At 39.6% G+C, this 12,435-nt stretch overlaps 1 protein-coding gene across 7 annotated transcripts in view; it reads right to left on the bottom strand.

Annotated features, from left to right (window-relative positions):
* COL14A1 (collagen type XIV alpha 1 chain) overlaps window positions 1-12,435 on the bottom strand; it is a 253,291-nt gene that overhangs the window by 25,009 nt on the left and 215,847 nt on the right. For all 7 annotated transcript variants that reach the window (XM_008255863.5, XM_002710753.6, XM_070075442.2 and 4 more), the window contains exons 43-45: window positions 8,742-8,777; window positions 7,706-7,772; window positions 4,063-4,251 (exon numbers count right to left, since the gene is read on the bottom strand). In XM_008255863.5, coding sequence (XP_008254085.3) covers window positions 4,063-4,251; window positions 7,706-7,772; window positions 8,742-8,777 — 292 coding nt within the window. The remainder of the gene's footprint in view (window positions 1-4,062; window positions 4,252-7,705; window positions 7,773-8,741; window positions 8,778-12,435) is intronic.

Below are 12,435 nucleotides of genomic sequence, written 5' to 3'. Positions count from 1 at the left end.
AAATAATAGAGTAAGTAAGTAACAGGTAAGTCATCCAGTAATTATATGCAGGGATCAAAATTAGATGGTTTTGTTATCAAGGGAATCTAGCTGGAATTACCCAAAGCTGTGATTAAATGGTGAGTTAAACTCAGAAGATCCAGGACTTGGCTAACGCTTAAAGTAAATCCTATCCTCTTCCTGAACTTTGAAATCACATGAAGCTAGTTAATAAAGCACCATTTACCTGAAGATACTGTACAGTTTAGTGGGGAGAACTGACCAAGTAGGAGTCTGTGGAGGAGGAGCACTTTTTTCACAAACTAACAGTGATAAGAACAAGCAGATAAGAAATTGGACTGCATTGCACATGCATGATGTTATGCACATGAAACCTCTTAAATTTGGACACAAGTATACAAATAAGTTGGAGTTCAAGATTTAGATAGAAAACATGAACAGTATGAGCTACAGGACATCTCTGAATATGTAAGTTCTATGAATTATCTATATAATCTTTGTAAGAAGATACCTAAAAGCCTATCACCCACACAAACTTGTGAAAAAGTACAGCATTGAAGTTAAAAAAGACAATTGGTTAATGAGAGAGGCAGACAGGTAATAAGGAAAGCCATGAAAAGCCACATATGTCATATTGCTAGTAGCACGGGTATATAATTCTTCTGTTTAAACATAATAGCCAAGGAATATACATTTTTAATCAAAGATATTATAACAGTGTTTTTCAAATGGAAGTAATTAAATTCAGTCTAACAAAATGAAAAAAATAAGCAACAGTGTCTTGTTTTGCCTTATGTTTGCATGTATGTATTTACATATGAATATATACACATGTATAGTGTATCACAATGTAAATTATTTTTACTGTGTATAATCTTTTTCAAAGCTTAAAATTTTTCAATAGAGAAAACAGAGCACTTCTGGTAAAAAAAAATTTGCCAAAATAAATGGCGTCATGAATTCTTTTAGGAAGAATCATATGAAGCCTCAGTAGAAAGTGAATTTCATCTATGTCATATGCCAGAGTATTCAACAGCTACGTTTCTAATAATCTTTCTTAGTTTATTATATTGTCTAGGAGTAATACTTAATTTTACTCATTATAAATGGGACCATTTAAACATTATTATATGTTGCATAATGATAATTATCCAGAAAATAAAAACATGGCCTTTGGTTTTAATATCCTATCTTGATATTAGCTGACCCTGAGCCTGTTTTTGATCTTGATATTTTTTAATGTACCCTTTTGTATAAAATGAACAGATCAAAAGAAGAGATTGTTCTAGACTCTTCAGGTTCCGAAGTCTAATATTGTGGGGGCTGGCATCATGGCACAGTGGGTTAAGATGCCGCCTGCAATGCCAGCACCCCATATGAGTGCTGGTTCAAGTCCTGACTGTTCTACTTCTGATCCAATTTTCTGGTGATGCATCTGGGAAAGCAGCAAAAGGCCCCTCCCACCTACGTGGGAGACCTGGATGAAGTTCCAGGCTCCTAGTTTCAGGCTGGTCTTGTCCTGCCTGCTGTGGCCAATTGGGGAGTGAACCACCAGATGGAAGCTCGCTTTCTTCTCTCTCTCTGCTTTTAAAGACATAATTTAAAAAAAACATTTAATGTTCTTGCTTAAAGGAAAGGCACAGACATTTTTCCCCCTCTTAATCTGTCCTGGGGAATTTAGCCCATAAAGCTAAAAAAAATAAAATAAAATAAAATCCCCACCCACCTTAGGACAAGGAATCCCAGCTGCAACTGGAATGAAGAGCCCATTGGATGCTGGCCTATAAAACCCAGCCTAGGAGTCCCAACACCTCACCACTCAGTCAGTGATCACTGAAAGTACACTTCCTTGTGCCTACAGGACACTTGTCACTTTGACTTTCATCCTCTCTGCATGAAGGCTCTTCAGAAACCTTGTGTAAAATGACTATCACAAAAAAAACTATGCAAGCCGGCGCCGTGGCTCAATAGGCTAATCCTCCGCCTTGCGGCGCCGGCACACCGGGTTCTAGACCCGGTCAGGGCGCCGGATTCTGTCCCGGTTGCCCCTCTTCCAGGCCAGCTCTCTGCTGTGGCCAGGGAGTGCAGTGGAGGATGGCCCAGGTGCTTGGGCCCTGCACCCCATGGGAGACCAGGAAAAGCACCTGGATCCTGGCTCCTGCCATCGGATCAGCGCGGTGCGCCGGCTGCAGCGGCGGCCATTGGAGGGTGAACCAACGGCAAAGGAAGACCTTTCTTTCTGTCTCTCTCTCTCACTGTCCACTCTGCCTGTCAAAAAAAAAAAAAAAAAAAGAGAAAAAAAACTATGCACACATTTATAAATGGTTTTGTAACAAAATAAACATCTTAATTCCATTTCCCCATGAGCTTTTTGAATTACCATATTTATGAAATGTAGATGTTGATGTGTCTATTGTACTGTCAAAGAACATCCATATCTTTAAAAGAAAATTACATCATGGAAATTCATGTTTCCATTGGTTGCCTGGGCCACCGTTTGAGAACTCCCGGGTGATTTTCTCTGGCCTAATCGTTCACATGGTCTCAGAACAGGAAAGACTTGGTCTGGCAAAAAGAGGGCTGAGACGTCCAAAGAGAACAAAGAACTTATGACTTGCTGGGAGTGACTCAGGTGCTGGCTCTGTGCTCCCTGAGTCACAATCTCTCCATCACTAGCATGATCACAGAGCGCCCTGCTGACAGAGGCAGCCACCTTCCAGGCTGCCAGGTCTTGGTGTGTTATGGAAACATTATGTCTTTCTCTATGTCTGCTGATTCTGTGCCCTAACATAGGAAAATCCTGAAAGGAAAATCAGAACTGGATCACAATCAAAGCAACAATGAGTTAGTGAGTACCTATTAGACATCATACAAAGCAATCAGAGGTGATCTAGCTGCTAACATCTGATGAACCCCGAAATGAGAAGAATGGCCAGCAAGTACTGTAGATGTTCAGGGGTGGCGGTGTCTGTGGTCTAGGCCGACCAACAAAAGCTTCATGCATGAGGTAGGTGTTAGCTGAAGGTTGAGCTAAGAGTAATGTCCACAATAGACAAAGGAAGGGACATTTCCAAAGGGGAAAAGAATATGTTTAAAGTACAGAGGTAGACACTTACAAGGCTGATCGACGTGGATCAAGAACAAATGTGAAATATTTTTGTAATGTACACTTCATATTTATATGCTATTCATCTCACAAAAGTAACATGACTCACAGGTAAATAGGCAACAGTTAGCTATACCACACATTATTCTAGAAACTGTTTTTAGAAAGTACTTTTATCAGTTGTCCCTTTTCCCATCACTGTCCTCAGGGCTATTGTGGAACCCCATTTCACATATCTGTTTTATCTGCTTCTGGATTGGGAGATGCTGATCGTTATAGAAACTTGACGAAATTCAACCAAGTGAGTCTTACCATTGGATTACTTCTAAGACCTGTAGATAGTAGAAAATAAGGCAAAGTAGGATCTTAATTTTAATGAAAGTTTCATGGCAAAGACAAAACACTGGCCCATGAAACTCTTATGCTATCAACTCATAGTACAGAACAGTGAGCCACAAACAGTACTTGAACTTGAAGTTTGGAGCTGACACCATCTACATAGGGATATGTGAACCTGTGTCCACATAACTTGTGACTCTTCCCAGAAATGCCACGGAGTGTTGCCCAGTGTGGGCACTGCACAAAAGAAGCACTACATATGCATACTAAATGAAGTCTGCTGTTGTGACTCATGTGTGATATCACGTTTTCCCCAAGGGAGGCATCATCTCCTAATTCTTCAACCTGGAAGAGGCAGCTTATCTGAATTGGTCTGTCTGGAGGGAATATCTTCCTTCTGTTAGCTCAACAGCCTCTTGGAGTTGTGTTGGGGTTTTGAGTCTACTATTCTATAAACAGATATGGCTCTGGATAAACATGTTGCACACTATTCTTTTCTCCATCTTGGGAATAAGTAAGATATTGAATTGCAGATGGAGAAGGGGAAGCATCACTGTTGTGCCATGTTTCAATGCACCCATCTCAAACAACTCTACTGGAGGAGTGGTCTAGCTTACCTCGTTCTCCTGGGGTCCCTGGCACGCCTGCACTTCCTGGGAAGCCTGGTGAGCCTGGGGGTCCTTGTTCTCCAGGCGTTCCAGGTGAACCTGGCCTCCCAGGCTCCCCAGGAGGGCCTTGGATGGTCCGGATGGATGAGGAATGGCTGGGAATCTGGTTGAGGATGGCTGTGTATCTGGCCATGTGACCTGAGGCAGGAAGCATAAAGGGTGCATTCAATGAACTGGCCCGCAGAGGGGTCTGGGGGGAGTTATTTGTTTATTTGTTAAGGCTTTGAACAATTTCATTAGACACCCACCAAGAGAGAAACAACACACCTCTCTGAAATAGGTCGATTTCCAACTTAACATTTTTTACGTTTTACTTTGGACGACAGTAGTGGCTGGATTATACTCAAGGCACATCTCATGTATTTGGAATTCTACAGTTCACGTCAGCATCTCAATAAACACCACTGAGCAGAAGTCATAAATTTTATTTTCACCCCCAACATTTATCTGACCCCTGAACCCTTACCCAGCTGCCTTTTTCTCTAGAAATTTCCCCCAAATTGTCTTTTTTCCAACCCATAAAGCCTGCTCCACCCTCTTGCTCACAAATCCCCAGACAAGCGCTGTGTCTCAACTCCTCTCTTCGCTGCCAAGCTTTTCTTTCAGGAACATTTACTTGGGTCCCAGCTGTAGAAACGTCCATCAGTTTTTCTAAAAAATAAATCTGGCTCTCAACCCCATTGCCTCTTAACTCAATTATGCCTGGAAGAATATAGTTTTTAACAACTGGAAATACATATTTATAAAGTATTTGATACTATGGTGCCTCATTCTTCCAGCATCATCATCAGGAGATTTTTTTTTTTTCCCAAGTAAGTGAATTTTCTAGGTGCTTTTTATTTCTCCCTTTGCAAATATTTAAATGAAAAATAAGCTTGGGAATTCAGCCTAGCGATTAAAATGCCAATCAAGATGTCTGCAATCCACATTATCAGTGTGCCTGGGTTTGATTCTTGGCTCTGGCTCCTGATTCCAGATTCCTGCTAATACAGACCCTCAGAGGCAGCACTGATGGCTTAAGTGATTTTATCGCTGCCACTCACATGGGAGCCCAAGACTGAGTTCCCAGCTCCTCACTTTGGCACTGGCTCAGTTGTCACAGTCAGTTGGGAAATGAACCAGCAAATGAGTTTCCCTCGCTCTCTCTCTGCCTCTTAAATAAACTTAAATATCTTTAAAGAAAAACAGCAGCCATCTTTTGAGGAATCATTTCTAATTCACTGCCTTCTTAAGCACTGGACTGTGATGTCACAAGGGTCTCTCTGATGTCTTGAGGGCCATCAGCAGCCATGTCTGTTGCTTTCTGCATCTGCGTCTTTCACTTCTCCCTGGACACGGGGGTAATCCTTTACCATTCTCCAGACTGTCATCACTTTGGCCTTGCACAGTTTCCCATCTAACCCTTTTTCATGTAATCTTTCTTATCTACCGAGAACTGAAAACCAGATGACTGAGCTTGTAAAAACAAAAATCATAGGCTAACCAGTTAATCAGGTTCTCAGTGAGAGCCCAAGGAATAAAATAAAAAGCAGAGAAAATCAATTCTGCATTTGGGAACAAGGTTGGGCTGGACAGAGTCTCTTCCATTTCCTTCCCTTAGATCTGAACTGACAGGCAGGGCCTTCCTATTCTAACAACTTAATTGAACTTTCCTGTCCAACTTCCAGACCCCACCTTCTAGAAGTCATTTACAAGAATCTGAGAATTCCCAAGGGGCAAAACACAATTTTGAGCCCTCAGTTTTTAGGGCAGGTTTTAAATAATCATATATTCATACACATTTTTATTCTATAGTAGAACAAGAAAATATCATGATGCTTTCTTCTCATTGTGGTCTATGAGTCATAAAATGTATCCCTCATTTTTCCTAAAATAACAGTCCATTTATTTACACAGTACGCTTGAAATGAGAAACCTGCCAAATAATCCAATATGGGCCAAATTTGGATGCATTATACTACAAAAATGACTAATGTTCAATTTCCCTTTTATAAATTATATTTTTAAAGATCTCATTTTAGTATTAAATATTTTAATTTAATGACAAATTCTCTCAAACACTTACAGCCAGTTTGGACAACATGTATAACATAAAGTTAAACTAAAGGGAGCATTACTACAGTTGTGAGAAGACAGTAGGTTTGTATTTGGTTTTCCCTGATATTTTTACCTTAATGAAAATTTTGTGAAGTCCCTGCATTTCCTCACTTCATGGCTTCCCCAGGGTGACATCTGGATTTACTGCAGAACTCTGGATGGTAATCTAGACCCAGCCCTACAGGGCTCCCCTGACCTAACACTCAACTTTTCTTGTGTTAAAATAAATATAATCCTAAAGTGAACAAGGTAGCTACTCAGGTAATGTCAGCCCTGATCTCCTGGGAGGTCGCGGGCAGGAGTCAGGCTAGAGTTGGGTGGGTTTGAGAAGAATAGTTCATCTCTATTTGGCTGCAGATCTTCCTCATACTGAATAAATTATTTAAAAGAGAAGAATACACACTAGGGAATTTCTGATTAGATTGAGACAAAATATATATTCCATGAATAAGCAGAAAATATGCAAAATGGGAGGGTTAGTAAATGGATGAGCACGAATCTGTCATTGAAACACAATGTTGTTGAAAAGTTCAAGTTTAATAAGAAAAGGGACAGTTATCAGGTGTGTTTCAATGTAATTTTTGGCATGAAGCCCAAGTGTCATAAGTCTTATCAGATGTCACAACAAACCTGTCTCAGTGTGTGTGAAAATGTGTGTATTTTGGCATCAAATCTAAAGATTAAGGGAAGGACCTTAGGCTGAACAGAAGATGACAGATGTAAAATGGATTTTAATAATAAGGAAATATTGACTTAAATACTATGAGTCTGTGTAGCCATTTGACCTAGCTGTTAAGCCACTGGTGGGGATGCTTGAATCTCACATATGAGTACCTGGGTTTATGTCCTAGCTCTGGCTCTTCATTTCAGCTTTCTACCAATGCTGGGGGACAGCAGTAATGGCTTGGATGATTAGATTCTACCACCCACATGGAAGACCTGCACTGGGTTTCCAGCTCCTGGCTTCTGGCCCCCAAGCCATTTTAGCCATTTGCAGCTGAGTTAGTAGATAGGAATTCTGTCTGCATCTTCATTTCTCTTAAATTTTTAAAAATACAACTGTATGTCTATTTTTTAAAATAAGTCTTGCAAGTTAACTGAAATCAATACTGCAAATCTTTTTTTTTTTTTTTTTGAAGGTAGCTTCTGAAGATGTAGTCTGTCAACATTCAAGTGCTCATCACTTGAGAAAAATACAAAATTCTCTCCATTTGGAGAAAGATAAAGGGATAGAAGATGTGGCCTGGGCCATCACGTTAAATCTACATGGCAAACTGATAGTTCTTATGTGAAGTTAAGCTTCTGTAGCTTTGATGGCGAGCTCTAGGGTAATCTGTAATGATCTCTTAGATGGATCAGCAGGGGCTCATCATAAAGCTTACATGTCTGCACCAAGACAAAGCTTCAGAGATATTCCCCTAAGTCTTTATGCTCATGAGAAAGGCCCATAGGGAGAAGTAAGGTGAACCAACCTGCACAACCACAGTGTACTTACTCTGGATGAGCTGTTCACATACTTGACGTGCCACTGCTCTCACCATGGCTTGGGACTGCAGGTCACCCTGGATGAGAAAAAAGCACAGTCCTGACTCTCAGGCACAGGCCTTGCCACACACCAGGACTTCCAGGATGTGGCTCTGACTTGGACCCACTGATGCCATCTGGGCTCTTCGGCTCCTAACAGAACATAGGATGCTGCACACAGAGGAGAGGGCAATGTGACATTCATGGCTCCAGATTCTCAAGAGTCTTATTCAAACGAAAAGGTGCAAGTATTTCTATCCCAGATTCTAAAGATTTAATAGTTTTGAAAAAAATCATATATATTTAATGCCTCATTTACACTCTTTAGAGCTTATAAAATATAGCACTTTCTCAAGCAGTGACTCATTTAATACTAATAATAACTCAGAGGAAAGATGTTAAACCCATTTTATAGCAGAATAGTGTTAAGTACATTGCCCAAGTTTTCACAGAGGTAAATGGATGAGCCTAGAGCCACTGCTGTTTCTATTATAGCCAATAGCCCAATTGTATTAGCAGCTGCACCACTTCTTAAAGGAGAGATTAACTGATTTAAATTTGGAGGTCAGTTCTTTAATTCTATTCCTGTCATTGTTTGCTTGGGTGCCAATACGGGGCTATCAGGAAAAGCAGGACTCCCATCCTATTACTTAGCATTTGTAAAGAGCTTTAAGCTTTCTATAGCCCTTTTGCTTCCATACAATTCCCTTCTGAAATTCACTTTGTGAGTTAAATGAGTTTGATTCTCCTCTTTTTGTGCTTAAGACGCATTCCCAGGTTATCAAGGTGGATGGCAGCAAAGTAATAGAAACTCGCTCTCCTGACTTCAACTTAGGGCTTTTTCCACTGAAAAATGTGTTCCCAGTCGAATAAGGTGGAGGGAAGACAAGGAAATGGCATCACAGCAATGAATAACCACTGTAGTAAATAGTCATCCTTCAACAGGCTCATGCACTAGACGGTGTGCAGCCAGCTGCAGCCTTTGAGCAGAGCCACAGAATACTTACGCGCTCTCCTCGCTCTCCCTTTGGACCAGGGACACCCTAGAAGTGAGAAAATTGTTGAGTTACCTAGGATACCACACATAGCCCAAACCAACCAGCATGCATCTTTTCTCATTTTGTTAAGAACTTTTTTTTAAAACTTTTATTTAATAAATATAAATTTTGAAAGTACAACTTTTGGGTTATAGCAGTTTTCCCCCCATAACCTCCCTCCAACCTGCAACCATCCCATCTCCCACTCCCACTCCCTCTCCCATCCCATTCTTCATAAAGATTCATTTTCAATTATCTTTATATACAGAAGATCAACTTAATATATACTAAGTAAAGATTTCAACAGTTTGCACCCACACAGACACACAAAGTATAAAGTACTGTTTGAGTACTAGTTTTACCATTAATTCGCATAGTACAACACATTAAGGACAGAGATCCTCCATGGGGAGTAAGTGCACAGTGACTTCTGTTGTTGATTTAACAATTAATATTCTTATTCATGACACCAGTAATCACCTAAGGCTCTTGTCATGAGCTTCCAAGGCTATGGAATCCTCTTGAGTTCACAAACTCCAACCTTATTTAGACAAGGCCATAATCAAAGTAGAAGTTCTCTCCTCCCTTCAGAGAAAGGTACCTCCTTCTCTGATGGCCCGTTCTTTCCACTGGGATCTCGCTCACAAAAATCATTCATTTAGACCATTTTTTGCCACAGTGTCTTGGCTTTCATGCCTGAAATACTCTCATGGGCTTTTTAGCTAGACCCGAATGCCTTAAGGGCTGATTCTGAGGCCAGAGTGCTGTTTAGGGCATCTGCCAATCTGAGTCTGCTGTGTATCCTGCTTCCCATGTTGGATCGTTCTCTCTTTTTTAATTCTATCAGTTATTATTAGCAGACACTGAAGACCTTTTTCTTAGCACTAGAAATTCCACAACAAAAACAGTTATACAAAAATAGGAGTAAGACAGACAACAACCTGTAATCACACCAGGCATAAATAGCTTTTCTCAACATTTTCATCCTCCAGCCTTTTTATGTAAATTGGAATGCAACACTATTGCTTTGTAACCTACATCTTTACTGAATGGGTCTTTCACCTTTTGCCACACTCTACTGTATTCTGCTGCTGCTTTGTAACTTATTTCACATATTTCTACTGAATAAATTATTGCAGTATTAAAGGAATATCTCTGAAGCAAAGAAAAGATCTCTCAGCCTAGAAATTCAAATAAGAGATGGGATTCTATGCAATTCTCCCTATTTATCCTCAGTAAAAGAGCACATAGTTATATGAATTCTCAGCTGAATTATTGTTTTTAAATGTGGCTTTGCTACTATTCAATACATGAAAGATGTCACAATTATTGTAAAAAATTTCCTGAATAAAAGACATTTGCAGTGCCACAGCAATAAAAATTATACTCATGACATAAAACATGTCTTCAGAAGGATTTCATATTTTTGTTTCCATTCTTAGGCAAGGTTCATTGAACAAAATTTTACACTCACTTCTCTAAGGAGAGTAAATGGAATTTGTACATCAAACGTGTGACATTGTCAGGTTGTGCTCAGTCATTACTTACTTCAACCTCAACAGGCCCCAAGAAACTCAGTGTGTTCTCCAGAATTTCTATTCAGTTAACAGTTACTCAAACTCTAAATTCTGGATTTACCCCATGATGTCATAAGTAGACTGGCTTTCCAGGAAAAGAGGAGTTGGGAAGAAGAGAAGCTCACAGTTGACTCTCCTGAGCAGGTAAAGATTGTCCCCAATATGTTTTCCTTCCTATTCCTCTATGTCTACAAGTATTCAATACATACTTTTAACTGTATTGTATTGCCTTTCACATTCATCTCTTCTATTCCACCAATTCAGATGCTACCCTTGCTATCTCACACCAAGGCATTTGTAGCATCTTCTAATTGACATCCCTAATTAATGACCTTACTGCCAGTCCATCTATTTCCACCCACTAATCTCAACTCCCTACAACACCTTAGAAAGCTCAGTGACTACTAATTGATGGTAGCCTTTCTTCTACTAAAGATCACTCAGTGGTTCTCAGACATTCATGGGAAAAAGCCCGAGTCCAGGAATCCAAAGTCTTTTGAAACTCAGACTCAACCTCCCTATCACCTACTCTTCAAATTAGAACTACTTATTCTCAAGAGCCTGGTCGACTCAGCATATAAGATATTTGAAATGTGAGAAGAATATTAAGCATAAATATTACCAATTAAATATTAACAATAGGAATAGTCTAATGAAGTAGGTACCTTGACATAATATTTGACACTAAATTTTTGTTGTATATATTTAATTTCAAATTAATGGGTGGATTTTCCTTCTCTGGTAGGTGATAAGATCCCAAGAACAGAGAACCATACTTATTTTATATTTCCTAAACCACCTACTCAATATCTTCCTTAAAAGAGTCACTCAAATATCCTGATTAAGTCCAATATGAAACTGAAATATTTATTATAAATCTAAGACTGCTGTTTACGTTCTTTGGCACTGGGTTTCCTTTTGCTTTGTTAGCAAAATGGAAAGAGTGGCTGGCTCTGTGGCCTAACAGATAAAGCTGCCGCCTGCAGCACACACATCTCATATGGGTGCTTGTTTGAGCCCCTGCTGTTCCACTTCCAATCCAACTCCCTGCTAATGGCCTGGGGAAGCAACTGAAAATTGTCCAAGTGTCCTGCACTCACATGGGATACCAGGAAGAAGCTTCTGGCTCCTACGTTCAGATCAGCCCAGCTCTGGCTGTTGCAGCCATTTGGGGAGTGAACCAGCAGGTGGAAGATTCATTCTCTCTCTCTCTCCCTCTCTCCCTCCCTTCCTCTCTCCCTCCCTCTCTATCAAATAAATCTTTAAAAGTAAAATAAAATGAAGATTATTAACTGATTTCAACTAGAAGTATGGGTGTACTTCAAAAAATTTATGGGACACATAATTAAAAGATTATTTTGGTGCAAAAATTTGAGATCCATAGATTTTTCATGATGCATATTTTCCATGAACTTTTTGAAGACTTCTCATATAAATCTACACTGTAATGTGCCATAGGTAATTTTTCAATATTACAAATTAAATCAATGATCAGAGATCTTTTTTTAAAAAAAATGGAGTAGAGGATCTGAAAGGCCATTTAAACGCCTTGAGATTCTTTTTAAGATGGGGCCAAAGTATATTAAGTAGCCTCTGGGGTCCATTACAAGGCCAATACATTATCATTCCATGATATGGTCACTATTTGGAGCAGGGAGCACATGAATAACAATGAAAAAGATAAACGCTGTCCTAGTAAAGGAAGGATTCCAACTTCCCTAGAGAAGGCAGATCCTCTCTTGAACTGTGAGTTCTACAAGGTTGAGGCTAGGTCAAGTTTATAGGCTTTTGTATCCCAATTCCTAGGACTATGCCTGGGACATGCCAGGTGCTCAAAAAAAATGTGTTGATTGAATGAATGGATGGTTGAGTTTCACTTTAAGTATGGAGGACAAGCCAATCTGTGCTTCATTTTAACTACATTGATTGAAAAAAAAAAAAAACCCAAGAAAAATATTTAACACATACTCAAGCAGTGGACCTCTAGAGCATTAGAAAAAGTGTTGATTCTGTTAAAAAAAAAAAAAAAACTAAAACTGCAAAAAATTTCTGCAAAAAATAAGATTTACATAGCGCTCTCCCTCTGC

Source organism: Oryctolagus cuniculus, chromosome 6 (genome assembly GCF_051225735.1).
Source record: "Oryctolagus cuniculus isolate XC-2025 breed Fujian yellow rabbit chromosome 6, ASM5122573v1, whole genome shotgun sequence".
In the NCBI taxonomy this organism is placed as follows: domain Eukaryota; kingdom Metazoa; phylum Chordata; class Mammalia; order Lagomorpha; family Leporidae; genus Oryctolagus; species Oryctolagus cuniculus.
This window is presented reverse-complemented; position numbering and strand designations above follow the sequence as displayed.